We start from the raw sequence: 25299 nt of genomic DNA on the forward strand, positions 1-25299 counted from the left end.
TACAATTGCTTCAGGAGGTGCCTGCAGCACAATGAAGACAAGTCCAGACAAAATAAGGTACACACGCTATGCAAAACTAATGTCTGCTATAAATGCTATGTGGTACAACCACCACCCAAGATGCTACTGATCTGCAGTATGATATTTAGTAAAATAATGAAGAAAAAATCAAAAACAACTGGAAAGGTGAAAGTAACAAGGAAAGGAGTGAACCAAACTGGGGCGGCAGGGGGGGATGTGCATGTGTGTGTAAAACAAAAAAAGCACACATTGGATGATTAGCAAGAAGAAAGCAGCAAGTGTGAGTAATGGAACACATTTCAGTGCTTAAAAGCAGACTTAACAGTTTGATTTCATTTTAAATCATCAACAAAGGCTGAGACTTAAAATAAAAAACCAAATTCTATAACTTGTACAAGGTAGACACCACCACCTCCCTTAGTAGGATTCTTTCTGGCAGAAAAACACAGCCCTGTTGCAATTCAGCACACTGCAGCACCACCAAGTCTGTAATAGTTTTTCAATTGGACACATTCTCCTGTATACCCTGCCTGGGGCTGCTGGGGAGAAAATGGACAGATTTGCAGGGTTAATATTGTAGTTAGGCTGGGACCTCATTCAGCATAGCTGCGATAGCGCCGGCTGCACGAAACGGTAGAAGAATGCATAGTATAAACATCACTGCCAGGATGGGAGATAGGTCAAAGGAGTGTGGGAATTTTACAAGGCAAAAAACCCCCCAAAACTGTAAGAAAAAAGTGAACCAGTTTCCAAAACCAAGATGTAACCAAGCTGCCATTTACAGAGTTCACCTACTAAAACTCCCAAGAAATAAAAATGCTTTATAAGAAAACCTCTAGCTATTTTATTTCATCCTCCTTCTTTCCAACATTCCCCCCTTTAAGTTATCTGCATGTAATGCACCTCAAGAAACAACACCCATCTCCTCAGTGTTTAGGTATTAAATACAATAATGCTAACCTTGCTCCAGCCTTAGCTCACAAAGCACTGGATAAAACCAGTTCACTGAGTTTTGGAGACCCCTTTGATATCAGGCAATTGTATTGCTACTGCAGTTGCCTCAGAGAAATTAAAGCAGAAATGGGATTTAGAGAACAAGGTGCTTAAAAAACATCCAACAACAAACAGCACAGATCGCCATCCAACATGTATGGCATTAAGACCACTGCCATTTAACAGAACAGAATTAAGCCACTGCATTAAGTAAAATCACTGTATTGTTTCAGCTGTGGAAAAGATAATACAGGGACAAATAGCCTCTCTGAAGAAGTATATAGCTTATGTTGGATTATTGCAAACATGAAGTGACCAAAGTTGGGTAAGAAGTGGTTAGAACAAGGCACTGCTGGTAAATTAAGCTCCCACTACCTAAAGTGATTACAAATGTAATTCCTTAGACACAACTACAGGAAAAGAGAAGGGAATCATAGAAACTAAACCAAACAGGATCCAGCCAGCTATCTAGAGCAGCTGATGACAAGGATTAAAAAGGTCTTCAGAAGCCTTTCGTGGTGTGCTTGGTGTCAGGCAGGTGAGATTTGCACCCAGGAAGGGTTTCTAGCTCAGCCACAGCTGTTCCAACATGGGAGATCACAGAGGTTGGCCTCTGCCTCGGGAACTGCAATAACTTTATTCATGAGTGGGACACAAAGCACAGCTAGCGCCAGAACAGTCTGGATGGGCAGTGACCTTCCTGATCTCTAACAGGCTCTTTTTCACTTGGTGCCTTTACTTCTCAAACACTGGGACATTTACCCTAAAAAAAAAAAAAAAAAAAAGAACAGGAAATCCTAGGTTTTGCAACAGTTCCTGTGGGCCAAAATACTTTAAATACCCTGTAAAACATTTATCATTATTAGTACTCAAAAATTCTCCTTTTCTAACAACTTCTTGAAAAAATGAGTTCTGATTTCCAATCAGAATGAATTTATTACTGAAACTACATGCTCAAAAGTGCTAAAATCCCTCAGGTTAAATGCATTTAGGTCATATAAAACTTTTCAGTTTGGGCTCACAAACCACTGCTCTATTAGAGCAGTCTGGGCCTCCTCCACTTTCCTGCTGATATTTGAAGGAGTCTTTCAACAAGAAGCAGTTTGTAGGTCCAGGTCTTTTGAGTATATCTAAACCTGCTTCTCATTTTCTGCTCAAGGCAAGCCTTCCTAGGGCAAGGCTCAACAACAAAGCAAAAGCAGCCCTGCCTGAACTCCTCCTCCCTGGGATTTACAAAAATCCTTATGATTTAGAATTTCTTCTACCAAAGAGGATTGAGGATCACAGAGGAGAGCTTTCAGATCTCTTCCCTGCCTTTTTCTTCTACAACACCCTCTTCCCAAATCCATTCAAGAATATTGTTAAAGAATAAGCCTTTGAAAAAAGCACAGTAGCTGTAGGGCTGAGACACACACCCCTGCAACTGGTCTACCAAATAACAACATCAGAACCATGCCAATCTTCTGGTAGCAAGTGGAAGAAAGAAGAGATATCTGAAGAACGTGAGTTATTACAATGTGCTGCTAAGTGTACAAAAAAAACAATAAAGAGACAGGAGGCTCCTCCTCCCCTCAATATATTCACTCATACACTCTATGATTAGCAGAGTGTTATTTATACTCTGTGGTCTTCAGTAAAGTCATTCCAGTTCCCTTCTTAAGCTAGAAACCTTGACAAAACCCATGCCACTACAAGACAACCCAAGCTCACTCACAGAAGGACCGACATTCAAGTACAAGCATCTGCTTGACTCACTGGACTGCAGGGATCATTTTAGGTTGCAGGTCATGACATTGCTGGCTAGGGTTATTATAGCCAACATCTTCCCTGTGAGGCAGCTCAGCTCAAGCAGGAGTGCATATACATGCTACTCAATGTGCTGTACCTCTAACCTTTGTATCAAATTCTAAAACTATTGCACACTCCTTGTCACAGCCCAAGCAATTATTACTGCTGAGAAACTCAGAGTTACATGTTTCAAACTCTATTGGATTTTTTGGGGAGGTGAGGACAAGCTTGTCTTATCTAGTCTAGACATTAGACACTATAATCATACAGTAGTTTATTCTAAAGCATTGAATCTGTCTATATTCATTATCTTTGTTTCACAACAGAAAGCCATGAGACAGAAGTTTCTCCTCACAAAAGCTTGGTGATGCCCAGGAAGAGCTGGCAACAGCAGTTAGCACAACCACATCAGCCACCTCCAGCAGAAATGTCTCCTCCCCATACATCCCACTGCACGGGGAATGAATCCAAACAGTGAACAAACTTCAGAAGTTAGAGACAGTTCACTTTTCCTTCAGTACAAAGCAGAAATCACTCAAGTGTCATTCAGGGACAGCTATGCATCTGACTCAGAAATAAACAGCAGTCTGATGCTTACAGGTGCTTGTGGGATGTGGGAAAGTCCTGTTCAAGTCCTTCATCCAAACCAGGAACATTAGGACTACTCTCAGATTCAGCTCCTGCACAAGTGTCCCCAGTCTGAGGATGCACTTTTTCAAAACAAACATTTCATTAAAGATTAAAAAAATAATCCTGATAATGTCTTGCCACAATGCTTAAACAAGCACCCCCACTTTTTCTATTTCGATTCAGCAAAAACAGTCACCACAACAAAGAGGCTGGAGAAAGCATTTATTCAACATAAACAATATCAGTACAAACAGCACTTCTGGAAGGTGCAGCAAGCAGGCAGAGATACAACAGTATGTGTCTAGGAAGCCCAGGTGCTCGTCCTCCTCAAAAGGGGAAAATCGCGTCCTGGGCACCTCTATGGGCAGGCCATGTCCTCACACCAAATTCTCTGGCTGTGACCATGGTATACAGAAACCACAGACGACACCAGGTTGTACTGGCCTCTCAGACAGAGAAGTCCTGCAAGGCGATCAAAGATGACTACGTGCACAAGACAGAGCATGCAAGCTGCATTTTGTTCTCTTAAGGTGTGCGTGCCACCACAGTGCCTTCTCTTCACCTTCACTCTGAAGACTCTAGAAGCACAAAGAAGTTGCCTAGATCTTTGGCAAAAGTTCATATATGAGCACATCCATACCATTTCTGCTTCTTCACCCTTACACCGATGGTCAGTAGCTCTCTGAGGCCATGGTTGAGCTGCACTGATGCCACTGGGTCTGCAAAACAAAGGAATAGCTTTTTTTTTTTCCCCCAGCGAAAGTATGCTGACTGCACTTTCATGTTTTGCCTTTCATCAATATAATCCAGCTGCTCTTTCCCTCACAGCTGCGAGCTTCAGTCTAGCTGACTCTGAACATTACGAATTATGTCTATAAAGCAAAACTCCAAAACAAGTGTTTGACTGCCACATGAAAAACACTATCAGCTGCAATTCAGTACCACAGTAAGACAAAATATCAGGTCCCCTGAGACTCAGTGGTAGTACTAGAATTACTGTTTTAAGCCTCTGGAGGAAAAGCCTCATTTTAAATGCTGAATGTCTGTCAACATGTGGCAGAAGGTCAAATTATCCTATGCAAGACAGTAAAATGCAGCGGAGATCTTCACAAGCAGGAATGTTTTCTTGAGATGTTGAGGCAGACCGACTACTACCAAGCAGCTAATGTACCAAGCAGCTGCTTCTTCTTCCTCCTGTCACAAGTGCAGCACTTGCACTTACAGCACTCAGTAATATTTGCAGAAGCACACGCAGCAACCCCCTTTAGAAAGTTGGATGCCACAAGGCTGCCTGACAGAGGGAACAGGAATACCCACAGAGTTCCATCATAGCCAAGGTATAAAGTACAAGCCATCATGAAACAAAATCTTGGCTGACACCCTTTCCTAGAGGTGCCAGGAACCATGTCAGGCTGTCTTCTGTATCCTGCAATAACTTATATACAGGTGAAGTCTACAAAGGTGATAATGAACCTCTTTTTCACACCAGAGCGACTATAGCAGTGACGACCGGAGCACTTACCTGATGGGACAGTTTTAGATGCTTCATCCTCCTGTCCCAGAGGCACTAGCTCTGGGATGATGTGCTGATCTGGCCCCTCAAGATGGGGGCTGTTCGCTCCACATCCCACATGCTGGCTGTTCACAGCCTTCTCTTCCTCGAGATGCTGGTGGTGCTGAGCACGTACATCCACTCAGAGCTGCAAGTACTGGAGAGGTTGTGCTTGCATTTCCTTGCTAAAATGAGCCTTGCTGGGATTTTATCAGAGCTGATCAGGACCTAGAACAAATGCCACAGGTGCAGAGAAACAAATGCAAGGCAAGGGGCTGAAGGAAGTAAAGTATTTGTGATGGATGGAGAGACATGCTTACCCGGAGACACAGGACAGTTATAACTGCCCTTGGATAAGAGCTTGAAGACACTTTGAGAATCCCAGCGCCCAGCAGCTAAGTCTGTAGCACACAGCTAACTTCAGCAGAACAGCTCTAACTAACCACACCTTCACCAGAAACTGGCCACTGAGACCTTAAGAAAAAAAAAATCCCTTAATTAACTGGAGAAAAAAGATTTAGGGATAAGGCAGGAGTCAAATGAGGACCTATGCTTATACAAGTACAGCAGTAAAAGTGAGTCCAAAACCTGGAAAAGGTAAAGTTTATAGAGACAGGATGTATCTTCTCGAGTGCTTGTAAACTTCTTAGAAAACTCCCCTAAGCCTTGAAACTGCAGACAAAAGTTTAATACCTCCCTCAAGATATTCTATATGTTTGTACTGTTACGGAAGATTAACTCAGCCCCTTGCTTGTTTGGGTAAGCACTGCTGAAGCCAGCCCAAACGTTTTCATTCATTACATTCAGGCCCTGCAAGTAAAGCTCTGTTCTTCTGCACTGCCTACCCATTTCTTGCTGTGCACACCTTCTAGGCTTTGGTCAAGCAAATGGTAAATGTGGCTGACACAGGACTTGGCTTAAACCCATGCAAGCAGGATCTTTGGCATATATCCAACCCATTGCTCTATTAAAAAATCCACATGTAACTTGGGGATCCAGCTCAGATTCATTACCCCTGAACACACCCACTTCCACTAGCCACATTGGCTTTCATAATGGAAATAGATGACTTCCACAGTCTTCAGACGTGCTGATTCGATTCTCACTCAGTAAAAGTGGCCATTTAATTTACAAGCAAAACTGGATTTGAAAGCTGCTCTCAATTACTGCACAGCACACCGCTGCCCACCTGACACCATGTAATCACAGGGTGGTTACCCCAGGGTGCAGGAGGCACAAACATCCCCTAACCATGCTGGAGGATGCAATGTTTAGACACACAGGAGAACATCGGATCAAAGGTCAACAGACCTGCTGTGCTGCTTCTATGACAGGAGCGGACCGGACACCTGGCATTTCAAGCCACTTGCTCCACCAAGAGCTTGTCTGTTCTGCACTGGCTTCTGCTCAAGCTAGCAGTAAAACTGATTTAGGAGTGACAAAAAGGAATCATAACACCCCAGCCTGAGCTTTCTCTAACTGGACATATCCAGTTCAAATTATTACCAAAGCATATAGCAAAGCACCTCTGTGACCTTCACTCAGCCTTCTTTATTCTCACAGCCAAAAGGGGGATCCTGCCAGATACTGCAGAAACTGTTACAAGACAGTAAGTGCCAAGAGATCCCTCAGTCTCAGTGCAGAAAGGCTGCAGTCATTATGGACACTTGAAAAGAACAAAAAGGAAACACTATTAAAGAGATGAGCAGTCCCTGGGAAAGAGGCTGCCAGCTCTAAGAGCCTTCAGCAGCGCGGCAGCCCTCCCCACAACACTATAGCTGATACAAAAGTCTTTGCTTCTTCTGCCCTGAGGACAGTTTCATTTACTTTCCTTTAAACCTGGAAAATAGGTCGCTTTTCTTCTCCTACCTCTATCAAACCTCTGGTAGCAGAGACAATGTGAATTTACCTGTACTTCACAGGAAAGCAAGCATGCAAAGGGAGTTTCACCTTTTGGCAAAGAGACAAAGACGACAGACCAGTTCTTCTGCACTCAAAGCTTCATTTATTCCAGCAAGCAGCATCAATCCAAAATACCTTGGACCACTTCATCCCTGTTGCATGATGTGTGGCCTGACAGCAGCTTTGCAGATGACATACCTATATGCTCTGGGGGGTCCATCCAGAATCTATACCTCCTCCATGAAGGAGGCAGCAACTCGAGCAGCAATCCCCAGTCCCTGGGAATAGCTCAGCACAGAGCAGCCAAAGGGAGGGATGGAGGACTTCCCACCACATCTCCTGCACCAGTGAAGACAGGCATCCAACAGCCATCTCTTCCTCACTCATGTACATGAGGTTCAGACCAGGAATGGACATGGGAAGGGATAGGGGAGATCTGAACACTGGAATCCATCTTCCAGCTGTTCCCAGGTTGGATGCCTCCGTAGGTGGAGATTATTAATAATGTAATTTTCAGTCAGACTTCTCACTCGAGTGTTGTTGCCTTTTACCCACTTCTAGCAGGCACTCCATGCATATTTTGTAAGAGTTTTTACATAAGAAAAGGACAAGAAAAAAGAAAACACTCCCTCCTGGGTTTACAAGGAAAGGACTTCTGTTTGCCAGAACTATGCTGGCACATTTGAATGCAAAGTTAAACAAACCCTTAGAGATGGTGTCAAAATTGGAGTGAGAAAGAAACCAACAGGTTACATTCTTCTCAGACTGAGTTTGCAATTTGTCCGATAATCTTCTGGTGAGAAGCAACACCAAAAACACAAGCATTGCTAAAATCTCTCTGTTTTGTTTGCGAGTGAAGATCCTATCAGTAGTACGTGAATAAAGATTAGCATCTTGAATTGCAGTCGTATCTGAAGATTTTAAAGACCTATAAAAATGCAAACTTCAGTGGGGTAACTGGAAGATTGTCATGAACTGTCAGAATTTGAGAAATGGGGTTTTCTTCTTTAGATTTGACTCCCAAACTGAACAAAAATAAGCCCGTACTGTGCTATTTGAAGCTAATTTACACTCCAGTTTGAATAGCACCTGCCCTTGGGTATGTTCCAGAAGAACGTCTACCTTTCCACAAAGGGAGGCTAACACCCATTGTAAAACTTCCAGAGGCACATTAGATGCCTGTTCCCCCGGCAGCAATTTCACCCTTAGAAGCAGAAGGAACGCTGCCAGTTACAGCCTGTGCTGAGGAAACATGAGTTATAATTTTACCCTGGGAAAATTGCTGAACTGGGAGCTTCTGGTGTGGCATAGGTCTTGCCTTCGCAATCCAATGGTTCTTTTGATTCAGAGAAGCTTTGAAAGGGTGGTGATGAAAAACATAGCCTCTCCCTTTGAATCAGCCAGCCGCCTGCTTTTCTTTGCACTTTTAAAATTCGGTTTATTAATTTGCCTAGGAGCAGAAAGAGATAATACTGACCCATCTAGGGAAGATGTGATTTTGGACACATCAACAGAACACTACCTACTTCAGAACATGCAAACAACAAAACACACACCTTCAGACTACCTGAAGAATTTCGTATCTGGAACCACTTTATGAGGCTTAAGAAAAACACAAGAAAGCCTCTATTAGCTCTTCCTGCCATGTGAAGAAGAAAAAGGGAAGGGACAATTTACAAGGATCTAATAAAACCATGTCTTTGAAATGCTGTAACACACACGAGCTCTAAGCACTCTCCAGATGTTTCTTGCAGCAACCAATAATAAAATATTCTCAGATGGAGGAGTAATTTTGAAGACATTGTGTCCACTTAGTAATTATGTGGATAGACAATAAAACAGATAGACAGCTTCATCTATAAACCTAGCTGCATAAAAAAGCACAAAAGGGCTTTAAAGCCATACATTTGTAATGATCTGATTTATAATGAAGACATAAACAGAATTGCAATTTTGACAGTTACAGTTCAGTCTGGAAGAAAATTAGGAATACGGTGTGAAACTGTAATCTTAAATCATACATTTCTCACTCCAGTATCAACGGAATCGGCAGAAAGGGTGGACTTTTAAGAGCCCTGTATCACTGCTGAGTTCTCCTCTCTCCCATCCACCTCCCCTCCCAGCAGGTCTCCAAAGCTGAACTTACAACAACCCTATCTCTCAAAAATAATCATCTACTTGAAACCCCACCAGAGGGACAAAGACTGCCAAGAGGGAGGACAGCGTGAAGAAAGGGTAAGAGCTGAACTTACTGAAATGACAGGCTTTTTGGAAGTCCTTGTTAAAACAGACTGCAATAGGGAGCGTTTACTCAGCTCTACCACGATCCTATGCATTTCCAGGGCTGGCTTGGACTTTTTCCTCTCCTCTTTGTAACTCCCATTAAAATTATCAGCCTACAGATTTCATAACAACCAGGTGAATGAAAAAGCCCAAACACTATCCCGAGAGAAATCGTATTATCATTAGCTATTTCAAAATGCACGTGGGTTACTTAACACCTCGGGATAGGTGACATGACACCACAGAGATGCTCTGGGTGCAAGGGCAGGAAACAGCTTCCTACTAAAAATACACATCTCAACAGGGACCTCCCCAGAGCTCTGAAAGTGGGGTACAATGCAGCACACAGGACATGAATTGAAAGCCATCAGTGACCTAGATACTTCCCTACCTCCACCCCATATCAAAATCTGTCCATCTTTGGATTTCAAATCTCTCAAAGGGGTAAGTATGCTTTTGGGTGGCTGGTAGAAAGGGACTGAAATGCTGAATTATGCTAAATACAGATGGGGTTAAATTCAAAACACACCTTTAATGCAGCACATGAAGGTTTTTAGTTAGTTTTACCTCTTTTCTGGTGTTTTCTGGAAAAGCATTTATGGACAAAGGGAAAAAAAAGGAACAGTAGGCATATGACTAGGGATCAAGCAGCAATTTGTTTTGGTCAGTATGAAGGGCAGGATACGAGGAAAGGAAAAGACAGGAGTCTGCTCTGGAAGGCAAGAAGAGTGCTTGGCAAGATGATGGCCATATGGCATATGAACAAAGCATATTTTAGATTTGGTTCATTTGATTCCATTATGTGTAAGAGATACTTCAGGATCCAAGGCTAAGAAATACAATTTTGATGATTGTTTTCAGACCTGTAGGGATTTCTCCAAGTAGTCACTGTAGCTCATATGATAAAAACCATCCATTTGGCAGCTAATTTTAGCATTTTTTTCCCCACAAGAGTGGATTAACTGTGAATCTATATAACCATGTGCTATATGCTACAGAAGCCATCACTGCCACCACCACCATCATGAAGATACAAACGACAGTCTACCTGTAGACAGAATGACCTCTACTAACTAGCTCAGTAAACTTTTAATTTTATATTAAAAGGCTTTGATTTGACCCAGCACCACAACAGACCACACACATAACTTTAGAATAGTGGATGAAATCTTACACAATATACATTCCTTCTTTGAAGCATGGCCTGATTCTAAGACTGTGTTTGTGCTTCTCTAGTCATTACTAACACATAAAGCACCAGTGCTTAGACAAAAAGAAGACATGAAAATGTTTAGAGAAGCAGAAAAGACTACACCTGTCAATCAACAAGAAAGTCTATCTCACTTTATCTATTGGTTTTTATTGCCTCCAATGTACAGCACATTTCAATAAAACTGAAAAGCACAAAATAGACACATTAACATAAACTGACAGTACATACAGTTGTGTTATGACAAAGAAACCAACAACAGAGAAGAATCACATCATTAGATGATTCAAGGGACAGCTCAAAATTATTCTCATTAAAAATAACACTACAAGAAATCTTTTGTTGGGTTGATGGAGAAGGCAGGGGAAAGACTTCGTCTAACTGAAGCTAGAGAAAACAAACCCGCTGAATATCTTGAATGGTAATAACCAGTAAAAATATGCTGATAAGGGGAAATATCCTTTATAGTAATAGAAAAAGAACAACAAGATCTTGAAGTATTAAAAAAAAACCAAAAAAGAAAAAGAGCAGTTTGAGTATCAGAAGTATGAGTACTTTTAAATATCTTGAACAAAACCCCCACCACATTCCAATAGAGATCTGAAAAGTAGAAGAAACCATCACAAGAAGAACAGTTGACAGGTAAAGCAGCAGATAAAGGGATAATCGTACAGCAACACATCCGGAGTCTTTAAAAGACCAATTTCAGATAAAGCCTGAGAGATAACATTTGTATTGGGTTTTATCAGGAACCAGGTTAAATTTGAGGGAGACATCAGGAAGACCTTACAGTTTGTGTGTTACTTTATCCTGTCTTCTGCCCAGAGGAGCAGTGCAGGAAGCCATCAGCTCCCTCCCCAGCATGGAAAGAGAAAAAAGCAAAGAGGCTGAAGCAGTACCATTCCTGCAAGAGGCAAGGAAAGGAGGCAACAGAGATACAAAGCCCATGTTCAGAGTAGGAAACTGAAGCATCCCCCACTAGAACAACAAAGATCTGCAAGAAAAAGGACCAGGCAGGCAGAAGAAGGAGATGGCATTTAATTGGTAAAAATGAGGAGAAGGGTGGTGAAATTAAAAAATAAAACCAAGGAAAAAAAACCCCACCAAACAAAACAAACAAAAGCATTTACACTGACAGGCTTTGGTCTCCCCTCTGGAATAAATACTTGAACAGCTTGCCTTCAGGAATAGATTAATTGTAATGTAAGAAACCAAAGATCATTTGAAACAAACAGGAAGGGTTTCAGGGGTCTTGTGGTGATCATCTAGCAAGGGGCAGCATAAATTAACTTCAACATCAATTCCTAAATTATAGATTTGTCTCATGGCAGCCGTCTTCCATCCTATTACAGACACACTTGAGTGAGCTCGATTTCTACTGAACATCACCCTGGAGTTGAAGAACCAAAGAGGAATAGTTTGGGGAGAGATTTTTATTGGGGGAAAGGTGTTGGAGAGGAAAGATGTGTGGCAAGATGGTTTTGATTTTTAGGAGAAACACTAAACCTCATGATTTCCACCCATGCTGCCTTGCACAATGAACAGAGATTCAACCCAGGAGACAACAAGGGGTGAAGGTATGTTTGTGCCTTATTCCACATATTTAACGAGCAGCGTGGAATGAGGTGTGGCAGGTGGAATTCCTAACTCCAGCCCCGGCCGGAAAAGGTGGCCGGTTGCCAACCGCACCATACAGGTCTTGTCATCTAAACTTCAAGTAAGGTCCTGAGGATCACAACACTTTGTCATACTGAGGTGTGCCACAGGTAGAGAAAAAAAATTACATTGCACCCACAGGGTTTGATAGCCCCAGGGGTCTCACCTGCCACACACTTGCTTTAACAAACCCCCTTCACCGACAAGCCTTACAAAGTGCCCAGCACAAAGCAGCTTCACAGAGAATAACACACTCCTGCCAACAGCAACTTTGCTTCACCAGGAGCAAGTCTGGAAGTTTCTAGGAGGCCTATGCTGTGGTAAGTAGCAGAAGGCATCTAGTAATAAGGATGGAGGTTCACCTACTGGGGGCACAGTGAAGCAAACCAGGAGATTTATCTGTGACTGAAGAAACCCAGAAGAAATCTGAACGCATGGCTAAGCTTAAACAGTAGCAGTTACAATAGAAATGGCTTTAAACACAAAAAGGGAACCGAAGAGAACAAGATAAACTGTAATACTCACATGCAAATTAGAATCAATAATGATGATCGATTTTTATAAAGGGTCTAACGATACAGTACAAGCTAATTCCTCCCATCTGAAGCCTGGCACCATTTGGTATATTTGATTCCAAAAAAAACCCTGAGTGTGGGCATTTCTTTCTTCCTCCCATTCTTCTGGCTCTTTTGCCATGCTGACGCTTGTTTGGATTATGTCTATTTTGAGCTAAATTAAATAAGAGAAGCAGAGTTTTGACTCAGTAGTTGCAATAAATGGGGTTAGCCTGGCATTGATCTGTGTAAAGGGGCCAAAGCTGGGACTGCCACTAGCAAAACATGGTCAGTGAACTCTACAGCACCAAGAGTGACCCTGCAGCTGAATTCCTAGCTCTGATTACAACAGAAAGAGACTTGCTGTCCTAAACAAAGAGTATTTCAGGCAGCAGATTAGAAAGAGAAAGTCTACTTGCAATGGAAGACAGAGGAAATGGACCAAAAATAAGAACCACAGCATACTTCAGAGAATTTCAGAAAGCCTCTGAACAGTGCAAAACAAATGCCTTCCTTGCTCTGCATTTCTTGTAAGCCAGTATTAGGTACAAATGCTGAAAGAAACTATTTTTCTATTGCATCCCAATTAAATAGCTTCAGTTAGTAAGTGTGCAGCAGTGAAGATGAGCCAAACCCACGTTAAGAATAGCATGCTGAAAATGTTACCTTGCAGACTAAGAACATCTGTCTTACAGCCCTACAAAAAGGGAAATCATGTTTACTACAAGAGGAAAGGCTTCTTTTATAAATCATGTTTAAAATTCAGCCAGCAAATTTATACAGAAGGAGGATTTCACAATCCTGAGGAAACACATTCGTTTGCTCTCTGAGTGTCTGTGCTGTTGTGCAATAAAAATCACTGAGAGCACAGCAGTAAATCTAGCCTCATGACTATCGAGTTCAATTGCAGTCTATCTACAAGGGAGAACAAAGTGCCTCTTATTCCCGCTGCACTGTGATCCCACCGGATCTGAAGCCAAGCAGGGTCAGGTCAGGCCAGCATTTGGCTAGAGGCTGGCAGAGCCCTGGAACCAGCTGCTCCAAGGCTGAAGCAAGCTCACACCTCACTCCTAGTGTGGCTGCTCTGCGCAGCGGGAGCACACAAGGTGTTGGGTGCTCATAGCCATTCCTATGGGCACCCTCAACCACTGCTCCTACCACTTCGGCAGGTCTGACAGCTGTTCACAAGTCCCATACACAGCAAGCAGCTGTCAAGAAGCACAGCCCTGCCAAGTGACCCAAGGCTGCTGAGCAGCAACACTTCCTACCCTCATTTTTTAATCTGGAACACTTCGGTGGCACTGGGCTGCATGATCACAGCTCACCCTGGATGGAAAATCTGAGATGGGCCCAGCGCCCCTCATGCTGGCTTCACCAGGAGCAGTGTGGACCTCGGCTCCCTGAGCAAAGAGAGCTAAACAGAGAATCCCCCATTATCACTACTTTGACTTTTAACCTATTTCTGTCCCGTATTTTACAGTAATTGCTCATTAACGTGTTTCCTTAAAAACAAGGATCACAAAATATTGAGCCATGTCAAATCCTTATGAATGAGCTTTTACTGGTCTTCAGCCCATCCTTCCCCCACAAAGTCCCATAATACATTTTTGCTTGCTGCTTTACCGTGTAGAGCATTGGGCAATGTGGAGATTCACAGGGGAAAGAGAGAGTGATCAAAAGTCTATTGGTGTACTGACAGCTCACAAAAAAATTGAGACAGAAATCTGCAAGGCAGCACTCTGTTTTTTTAACAGCACTCATTTGGCTTGCCACCCTTATTATGGGTTTTCACCATTCACTTGAGTTTTGTGGTGGCTGCAGTGTCAGAGCATGAGATGTGGTTGTCACAACTGGGAACTTGCTGACTGATTTATGGGAACTTACTTACAAACCCACAAAACCAAAAGATATTTGCTATTCACTTACATTCTGAGTGTTCCTTTCACCTCTTATTGAATGAATCTTGGGGAAGTGAAAGTTTATTTGTAGTTCAAAATTCATTTTCCCTTCTGTAGAAGGGGTCCTAAGCACAATATACCTTCACTATGGCAATGACCCCACAATATTCTCTCATGAACAGCTCGAGGTCAATATACCTACATTGGTAACAGCATCTTGAAATTAAGTTGCCATTTTAAGTGCTTAGCGGGCATTGAGACATCTCAAATAAATCTGTTTATTATTAAAAGCAGCAATTATTGTAAATTACACTCTTCACAAGAACAACAGCCTAAGCTTTAAATACATTATGATGCCTGCCTGACCATTCCCTTTAAATGAGGATAGCTGAGGGCTCAGACTCACCATCATGCAGCAAACAGCTGTGCAATTTAGGACTACTCTTTTTTTAACCACTCCTCTCCCTAAGGCTACCACCCCCTTAGCAGAGCTGGCGAAACAGACCTTATGCCCATGCCTCCTGTGTTCCAGTTCATGGACTAAACACAGCAAACTCCAAATTGCTGGTGACAATGGCAGCACCCAAAAACCCCCCATAATAATCCCTTGACTGAGGTTTGCTGTAGCCACTGAAGTGCAGGCACACAGTACCTTTTGCTGACTCTGCAAGGGAGCAAAAGCCTTTCACAAAGGAGGAGGGCAGCCGAGGGCAGTAACATCAAGCTAAGATTTGCCAGGGCTTGCCTGTCAGAGGACAACATCTTGCATTTTAACCAATTTTGGCACATTCCACATTCAGTATTTTCAAGAGCTTTCTAGGATGTTTATGAAACAACTGCTAGTTAGGCAGGTAAATTGATGGTGGCACAAGGAATGCCTTCCCACATTCCTCTCCCATGCTCTACCGTGGAAATAAATGAAGATGTAGTTTATATGTCTGTAATTATAGTTTGTTAAAAAGAGAACAGGTTGTTAAATTATGGCAAGGAGTCTCTAAGCCTGTACCCTGCTTTGAATACCACAGTGATGTAGTTTATACCGAATAAAGAGACCAGTCAAAACATTACTCAGAAAGAATCCATGCTCTGGTATCATCTAGCACAAAACAATCTACCTTTAAACTAGTCACGGTAATCAAATCAATCAATTGGAATTTGTTCTATGAGAGCTATAGGTGACATTCAGAACACTGTCAAGTTTCAGTCATTTAATACTAAATACCAAAAAGGTAATGTTACGTATTTGGTTTATGACACTTTTGTATCATACATCATCTGCTGTTTGCTTTTAATCCTGCATTTCCCCCATTAAATACTTACAGTATTTATACAGCCTTGTAAAACTCCAGTACAAAAGAATAAGCAACAAGAACTTTTCCCCATACATTACTTGCCAACTTAATTATGTAATGTAATGTGAAAGGTTTATGCGCACCAGCTGGATCTCATTATAGCTAAGTTTCTGTCTTTTTAAAGCGTATTTTATCTGGGACATTGAAGTCACTAAAGAATTTCACTTAAAAATACGTTGAGTTGGCATACACACATTATACTACAGGATGCTAACTCATTAAATGGGTTCAGAACAAGTCAAGTTCATGCACATGTCTAAAATGCATCAGCTAAATTTAAGTATTTAAACATCTGAAGCCAGTCGTGGATTATTAACTGAACACCTCAGCCTAAGTCAATCTTCCCCTCCTTAGCATCACAGTAACCAGAGATGCTACTCCTCGTACAATAAGAAAGCTAGCAAGAAACCCAAGAAAGGAAAAGTTTCAAGGGAGCATTGGTATCATCTCTCTACCGATCAGTGCCAAGACTCAGGGGTGCTCTGGCTTTCTGTACCAAGATCCATCTAAAAAGCTGCAGTTTCAGAGCTGTGAAGAGTTTAATAGCAAGACCACCAAAGAGGTTATTAAATACCCAGCTGAACCAAAGCAAACTTGTCACACACTTTGGTATTACCAGTTGAGAGATTCCCGTTCAATCGTGAGGCAAGAGTCACAGTTTAATAAATGCAGAGAACAAAACCAAGCATAAAAAAAAAAAAATCATGTTCAGTGATTTTATTTTTGTTGTATATTTGAGTGTAATTACTGTCTTAAGTACTTTAATTGCCTGGCATCTCCTCAAGTGCCTTGCCTGTGGGGAGGGGAGGCAGGGCAGTTTATAGTTTGTTATTAATGAATGAAGTACAAACAAGTTTACCTTGTCTGTAATCAGCATTCCCATCAAAACAGTTTGAGAGAAAAATGCAAAGGGGCCCGTTTATCCTACAAGCCCAATGGGATTGCATTTAATATCTACTTTTTAATGATAAATGTCCTTCTGCCACATCACTTGCACCTCAGAGGGAGACCTGGAAAACATCTTTATAACATTCACATGAGAAGCACCACCTTCTTGTATATTCCTGCTTTCTACAGACACCTGCTCTTGGCCACTGATGGGGTGTGGGCACACACACCCCTCAGGTCTGGCCCCATATGACCTTTCTTGTATGCCTTCTAGGTGAGAAAAGGGGGTGTGCACCAAGGGGAAATATATTCTACTTTCTACAAGCAAATCTGTAGGGTCATTTACAATTGCTCTGGGAGGACATGCATCTAGCCCTTCTCAGCTGGAAATAATTTTTGCCTGGAGTAGAAATGGAGTGGAGGGAAATGAGTGACAAAAAGAAGCTCACGCAGGATAAAATAAATATAATCATCTGCTTCATGAAGAAATGATTAGACACAAGAAGCCATCAGTAAAGGCAGCACAGTTATATGAAGATGGTAAAGCCAGGAGGATGAAGAAGCAAACTGCTGTTTTTCACTATTAGTGAAAAACAGAGAGTATGAATTTGGCCATTAGTCTTGTTTTTCCACTTAAATTGCTATAAAAGTCTGCTACTTTTAGATAACGTCACATCCACAGTCCAGCCAACCATCCAGACAGCAAGTGTACCACTGGCACAGCGAGCTGTCTCACCCAGCCATAAGCCCATACTGTCTCTTAGGAGCTCACCTCTGAGGGGGGGGGCAGCTCTTCCCCTTGCCTTGCCACTCAGGCTGCAAACAGGAGTGACAATCAGTGTCAGTTCTGGTGGCCTGCATTGCAAGGATGCTTGTTCACTGTGAGCCATACTAAGACAGCTAATTTTCACACCAAAAAACATGCTTTCCATTACGACAGATGAGGACTTTCTTCCACACCCAATTTTGGGCTAGATTGCTGTTGCAACCAGATTAACATCTCTTACCATCCTTCTCAGCCATGTAGCCTGTCTCCTCCTTATAGCTGGGATGTAATGTCCAACACTGTCATCTCCTATACCCTGAAGCACAGCTTCTTAACTCTCATGGTACCATCCCACCTGCACACAGACAGCAAACTTGCTCCAGGGGGACTTTATGTTGTGGTTGCCACTTCTCATGTACTTTCTTCCATGGTAAAACACAAAGCTTTATTTTTCAAGTCACAACAAAGCCAGTGCATTTGACAGTTTCTCCAAAACACAATACTACTGTTTTTATAACAGTCCTCAAAGCATCCCCCACCATTGCCAACAAATAAACATTGCTGATCAGATGAAAACTTCTCCCTTGAGTAAGTTTCTTAAGAAGTACATAACCATACATCTTGATATAGCTGTATATATAAAGCATGGGAAGAGGCGCTGTAAATATTGATCTGAGATTCTCAGTCAGTATTTGCTTAGGCAGAAACGTGACGGAAGAGAGATCTGTAAAGAGGTTGTGTAGAAGTTCAAAATCATTTATGAAAAAGGTGGACTGCAGTGTGATAGCAGCTTAACAACTCCTCAAGAATGGGTTGCTGAAAGCTAGAATCCAGCCATCTACCACCAGAACCAACAAGAAACTCCTCACTTCAGAGTTATCACCTTACATTGGTTTCCTTAGGGAAAAAAAAAAACAACCCGTTTTGATCAAGCACACCATTGAGGTATTTAAGGTTCTCATATATAACATGAACTGACACACACAACAAAAATACAGGCATTAATATACACAGACTACAAGTCATGCTGGGTGCAGACAGCTATTCATGGAACTAATTCAACAATACATGTATTCCACTAGGAAACTGCGAGTCAGATAAACATGGTAAAAACAAGACTCTCCCACTGTCTCCCCTCATGTAGGCTCCTTAAACTTCCCACATGCCCTCCCATCATGCAGTGAAGCTGCTCCTGCTCTGTTTGGCATCCAGGAGGGATGAAGCAGGAACCCACCAGGGTTCTTCTCAGGAATTTTATGAACTGGCTTAAAGATTAATGGAATAGATGACTCGTTTACACAGCACTTTGATCAAAAACATGTTTTCCTAACTTCCTCACTGAGTTCTATTAAGACGTGAATCAGAAGTTGATCCAGACACTACAATTTACAAAAGGTATTTCAAATAGCCTGGGAAAACTAGGTTGTTGTCCATTAGGCATAAAATCAAACACAACTCTTATAGGACATTTTACCACAGCACTCATAGTGGATTTCTTCTGGGATACATACCCAAGAGCCAATGCTTACTCTGACACAAAATGCTATAGGAAACCACTGGTTTAAATGTCACAGTTCTTAAGGTTAAGGAAAAAAGGAAATCTTTATATTTTAATTTCCATAAGAGACAATAATATCATGTATTCGTCATACTCCTGTCATACTCATTTTCTTTTAACTAAGTTTAAGGTTGAAGAAAACCAAAACTTGCTCCCCACCCCTTCACTGTTCTTTTACGTTTTCCTATAGCATTTCTACTTTAAAGAGAAAAATGCATAATTTATCTTTGCCAACTCTCTGGATCCATCTTCTCCTTGATCAAAGCTTGCTTCAGTGCACCTATTGTATTTGTTATTTAGCATTAAGAAAGAAGGTTTGGTTGTTATTAAATACTAATTTCTTTCTCAAATTTTAGCCCCTCTCCAAACAGAAGCATTATTTCCTAACCCTTGAATCTATTAAACTAATCCAGCGGAAGCACACTGGTATACAGAACTAGTTTCCAAACTGATGTGCTACAAGATAGTTTGTAGCATTTCCTCACCCTGCATTCTCTCCCCCCTCCTTTTCCATTTCAACTTATTTCTAGATCTTTTTCTTCTCACAAAATCCTTATGTTCTGCCTTCAAAATCCTGCTGGCAGTTATTTAATGCTTGCTCTCTGACCTCCAGATAAGCTGGCATGCTCATCTCTGCTCCCCTCCCCTCCTAAAAGTCTAGTCCTTTGAGATAAAAGAGGTAACAGCTATTTTGGATCACTGTCAGTAATGTTAAAGAGAACCCTCAGGAGCCCAGAGTCAAGGGCTATCAGCAGCTGTACACAGCATCCCTGCAGTGGTCCCTCCTCATTTGTGCTGGAGGAGCCTGAACCTGCTCCCCACAGGCAGGATGGGGGCACAGAGGATTCTGCCATCCCATATTGTCGAGCAAGGGACCACTGCTGTGAAGGTGAGGGTAGCTGGGTAGTTGAAGTTCTGACCCTGGAAATCTGCACTGAAGAATGTCAGAACATCACCACACCAGAGCGTCTGACAGCAACTAACACCTGTAAGATCATACCCCTGTAGCAAAAAAAGTGTCCATTGGAATCAGTCCAGTGCCTCAATAAGTTAGAGTATTCAGCTAAGCTACCAAGCACAGGAAGGAGAAGCGTGTTTTGCTTTTTCAGCAAAAATTTGGACACAGGCCTTGTGAAATCTAAAAACAAACAAAACCAAACAAAAATATTTATCAGCTAGTATAGCTTTTCCTGGAAAGATACGTATTTGACCTGACACTTTGATACCTCTCAACAACCAAAGCATATAAGCTTCTGGAAGTGCCTGCCGTATGTTTTAGGTGACTGCAACAGTTACTACCATATCATTATCCTGTACTGCAAATCTAGCCTACTATTATGTTCATGATCCTGAATATGCCCATGAGCAGCTGGAAGTGAATATACCGTACTGAGGAAAACTGACTGCTTAACATTATTCCACTTCAGCACAGGCATAAGGAATCTTTTCCCAATGAATTACCAGAGAAAACTTTTAAAAAAGAGCATTGAATTATCCTTCTTTGTACCATGGGGATACATTTACCATTTACACAGTAGTGTAGTGCTACTTCCATATACCAGTACAATGCATTAGCTTCTAAATTAATACTATATTTAGTATTGAGTCACTGCACATTTTAAACTCGATACCCATTTTGACACATTTGTACTTGCTAGTTTCAATGAACCTCGGTTTCCTCACTCTTTTTCTAAATTCCTTACTTTTGATACTTTTCAATGCCTAAAACTGAAGGGAACAGTTTGTATCTAAAAGTACTTTCAGACAAAACATTTGTGTTTGGGTCCCACTTGGAAGATGCCAAAAAAACTCATAATGTTTTATTTGAAACCCACTAACAAATACAGGTACATTTCAAAAATACCACGTTAAAAATACACCCAAAAAAAAGGTAACTTGCAAGAATTTCTAAAGAGAAAACCAGGAATAAGGCTGCTTTGGAAGTGCGTCAAATACGGCAAAAGGAAGGCAAAACTACAAAGTTATGAAAGGACATTCAAGCTGTTACTGCTTTTCTAAAAAAAAGAAAAAATGTATATAAAAAAGTCAAACTGCAACTGTTACTGTTTTGGATTGGCAACAGCTTCAAAAAGACAATTCTGCAACAGTTAATTTTGAGTCTGACACTGAAACTGTGTTAGTCCCACTCTGTCTGTATTATTTTCAAACAGTACTTGGGTAGAAAAGACTGAGTCAAATGGATTTGCATTTTCATCCCTGCTGAGGAATATCACTTTTTCAAGTGTTCGTGTTGAAAAGAAATCATATTCCTACCAAAATCTGTCAGTTCTAGAGAACTTAAGTTCCCCTCACATGGTTTCATGGACCACAGAGCTTTGCATTATCCATTTTGCCCCCATGAACAGTCACTTTTCCACTCCCATGTTTCCCAGTCACTGCTTAGTGTGCATTTCCAGATAAAGAGAGGTGTTTGTTATGTTTGGGGTTTCCCCCAGAAAAACTGTATTTTCCAATGAAAATAATCAACAAGATAGACACTTAAGCATTACCAATTTAAGAGACAAGATAAAGTATTAAAATATACCAAAAGGCTACACAGCTCTTTATGGACTGGTTATTTGCCAAACCCCACATGTTTAGAGCATCTTATTATTTCTTCATCCCCAAACAAAGGCATTTTAAAGAACAGAGAAGAAACGTGAATCTGGTCTTACAATGGTCTAGGGAGAGCTTCCAGAAACCAGTTTTATGATGACAGGAAAAAGACATGTTTTCTAAACCCAAGATGGAAACTAGCACTGATAAGCTATACAAAAGCCCACACAAATCATCACCTCCCAGTAACCACAGACTTGGTCTGTAATAATTTTCTAGCTAACTCCTGTGATAAACAACTGCAGCCATCATACCTGAAATGAGGAGGAAGAGCACACAGGCATCCTTTATGTGAGTGCTACTAGTCATAACATTATTACAAACACTGGGAAACCCTCAGAGAGGCCTCTGACATTCACACACCGTTCATACTACAGCCATAGGTTTGTCTGCTACAGCGTTTGTGCTCCCATTTACACTTTCCAACGTGTCAACCTCACTCTCACAGTTAATTCCTCCTAGTTTGGCATCAAAACTAGATGGGTTAATTACAGCACTTCAGATGACTTGCATACTTCTGAATGAGGGAATTTCAATATGAGGGAAGGAATTTATCAGGCATGTCATAGGTAACAGCCAACCCTTGTAAGAAAGGAGGAAGGAAGCTATTTAAGCCCACTTCACCTTCCTCTCTCCTCCTCCTCCTCCCCACACTTGAGGCACAAGGAGAAAACTTCTTAACCCAAGTAGAATTGAGGTGAGGAGGGCAACATGAGCGGATTTCCCCTTCTCTTTCATGCTAAACCCACACAGCCCATGCTCCCACTCCTGTATCAGCCAAACACACCACATGCTTCCGCTGCTTCTTCTCCAGGGGAGCTTTAAGCCAGAGGGTGCTTGGTAATTAACCACTGATGATTTCCTCTTGCACCCAAGTGTTTCAGTTCTGCTCCTTTGGGTGCACTGCAAACTCCTCACCCATAAAACAAGAGCTCACGCTGGCAAAGGAAGCACAGGCTTCGCAGCCAATAACCCTGACCACAGGAAGAACTCAGGATGCCAATACCAAACCTTACTAACTGACGGTCAAAGCACCAGACAGGATGCTGTCCTTACTTCAGCCCAATCTCTCCCTGCCACTTTTGAAGCCTACTAGAAATATATGGAGAAAATAAACAGTAGTGAAAGAAGCAGCTATATATATATATACATCACTGCAGAGAGTAAAAGCTCAGGATTCAGCTGAAGGATGTAGAGAAATTGCTCTTGAAATTTATCCAGCAATCCTTAATTTTAAACGTAAATAGACATTAAAAAAAAAAAAAAAAAGAGAGAGAGAAGCTTAAAATAAAGTGGTGTTTTAGGGAAATCATTCATTTATGCATTATGTTTCTGACAGATTAAAAGTAGTAACAGTATACATAGACACCAAATGGCAGGGAAGCTTGAGAGCTGTGGCCTCTTTATTAGAGCTGTCAAGCACAAGAATTACAACTACACAGCCTCCTCTTCTTCCCACTTCCCATATTGAAAAGCAAACTAAAACAAATAACAGCATCATCTGACCTGGTTCCTGGGCAATTTAAGGAGGAGAGATTGAAATTAAACACTGTGCTAGAGGTAAGGCCAAATCAGAAATCACCCCAGCACCTTCACAAGATCTTTGGGATAAGAAAACAGAAGGAAAGCCAAAATTTATCCTTGTGCCTCACCTCCCATAAAGAGATACCTGTCCTCCTCCTTTTGCAAGGAGAAGTGGTCCAGCTTGTGTTACTTGAACAACACCTATCCCATGAGCTACATTCAAGCCTCCACTCCTACCCCCACCCTGGGGAAGCTTCACCAATGGATTTATAGTCCATTCCTCCCTGCAGATGGCATCAGCTTCATCCTCCTGGACGCCTGTTGTTCCCCAATGGAAAACCATGAAAGCATTACACGAGAAACATCAGTTTCACACTGTCAGTGCCAATGTTCGAAGACAAGTGATTACTCCTTGCCAAAAGGTACATAACACATTATCCAGGTTACATTACCCAGTTTAAGTACCAGAAACGCTGTAAGCCACATCAGCGCAGTGCACCTCCCAGGTTAGCATAAGAAGTAAGTCAGAAGTCCCAAGGGTGTGCTAGCTCAAGTATCTATGAACAGGACTGTGTTATATGGAGCAGATGAGCCCTGCACATACAGTGAAAACAATGCTTTCACACATTGGTAAAGTGAACAGAGATTAAAAATTTCACTCAGTTTCAATTTAATTGATCTGTCCTAGCTATAGAAGTGTACAGATGTATACAATAGGTAAGAATATCAAGTAAGTAGGAAGCTACTGGAAATGCATACACTGCATCTGTGCACTACAACTTTGATTATTTCCCAAACTAAAAATGGAAATAAGAACATGTGGGAGGCATTTGCCCTCATTAGGGATTAAATTCTTAACAAGTTATAAGGTTTTCAGATCAACTAACTAAAACTGGCTGAGTGCAAAAGCACGTGAATTTCTAAAAGCCTGGAAGAGCCATTTTTCCTTGTGGATAATCCTCAAAAAAACAACCAGAACAGAATTAATTCCTATGTCTTCTAATGTTACTTTTAGATCAAGGTATTATAAGAAGTTCCCATCCCTTTCTCACTCTCCCTTCAAATGCCTGGAAGAGACTTAGAAAGCACTCCCCAGAAACATGATTATATATTTTTACTATCATAACACTAATAAATCTCTTCCACATCAGATAAAATGCAGTTACCAACACTTGTCCCTTGAATCCAAAATACGATAAAAAATTATCTTGCACATACATATTTGGCTACATGCCCTTAATGATTTCCTTCTGAAAAGAAGGGTGCTTTTATTGCTTCAGAAACAGAAAAGCAAAATAGTAAGAAAGAAGACACAGGGAAAAAGATGAACAGAAGGGCTTCGAAAGTGACTGAAAATCTACAACATCACTAATTAGGTTCCAGCTTCTAACACAATAGTGGGTGTACCATGGTCTGTTATCAAGTTTATAGCCAAGGGCACAAGACAATACAACCCCACATTCAATTTAATTACAGCCTATGGCTTTTGCAGTAGTGCTGTGTTTCAAAGGGTTTAAGCACTCATTTATTTCTACACCATACACGAAATAAGGCAGCTCACTGTCATACAGACTCACCAATTAGACTGAACAGGTTTCTGATCTCTTGCTCTCTAGAAGGAGAGCAGTGAGCAATGGGAAATCTTTTTACAGGATAATCACAGAAAACTTTTTGGTTAAAAATAAAAAAAAAAAAAAATGCTCAATGCTACCTTTAAGTTTGTGCATTTTATCTTTGATGTGCACAGAGAAAGAGTACAAATATAGTCATTTCAGAGTCTATAGAATTTTAAAAAGTGTTAGGATACAACAGCGCTTCAGTCATACTGATTTTTTCCTCGTAACTGTACTAAAAAGGTCATCTTCATCTGAGTTACACAAAACAGATCACCTCTTGCATTCTAACCATCACTGAAGGCTGGACCAAGCAAGTTCTCTGACTCATGTGATTTAACTAAATAAAAGGAGTCTAATTTCTAAAAGTAAAAATATTCTTAAAACTAAAGTGATAGGGGGAGAAAATGACCATCTGAAATAGTTACAAAGTTTAATAACTCCAATATACTGTGCCAATGCAACTAAAAGGACCTATAAAGACAAGTATTTGAC

At 41.3% G+C, this 25299-nt stretch overlaps 1 protein-coding gene across 7 annotated transcripts in view; it reads right to left on the minus strand.

The window, feature by feature from the left end:
* KCTD1 (potassium channel tetramerization domain containing 1) overlaps positions 1-25299 on the minus strand; it is a 99187-nt gene that overhangs the window by 33849 nt on the left and 40039 nt on the right. The window contains exon 1 of one of the 7 annotated variants that reach the window (XM_061360543.1): positions 4073-4577. The exons of the other annotated variants lie outside the window; for them this stretch is intronic. Within the exon in view, the coding sequence (XP_061216527.1) occupies positions 4073-4075 (3 nt within the window). The 5' untranslated portion in view covers positions 4076-4577. Of the gene's footprint in view, positions 1-4072; positions 4578-25299 lie in introns of those variants that run through there. 7 annotated transcript variants of the gene reach the window in all.

The sequence above is a fragment of the Neopsephotus bourkii genome, unplaced genomic scaffold (genome assembly GCF_033783945.1).
Source record: "Neopsephotus bourkii isolate Nb327-2 ecotype Australia unplaced genomic scaffold, CSIRO-AGI_Nbou_v1 NB_1027, whole genome shotgun sequence".
NCBI classification, from domain to species: domain Eukaryota; kingdom Metazoa; phylum Chordata; class Aves; order Psittaciformes; family Psittacidae; genus Neopsephotus; species Neopsephotus bourkii.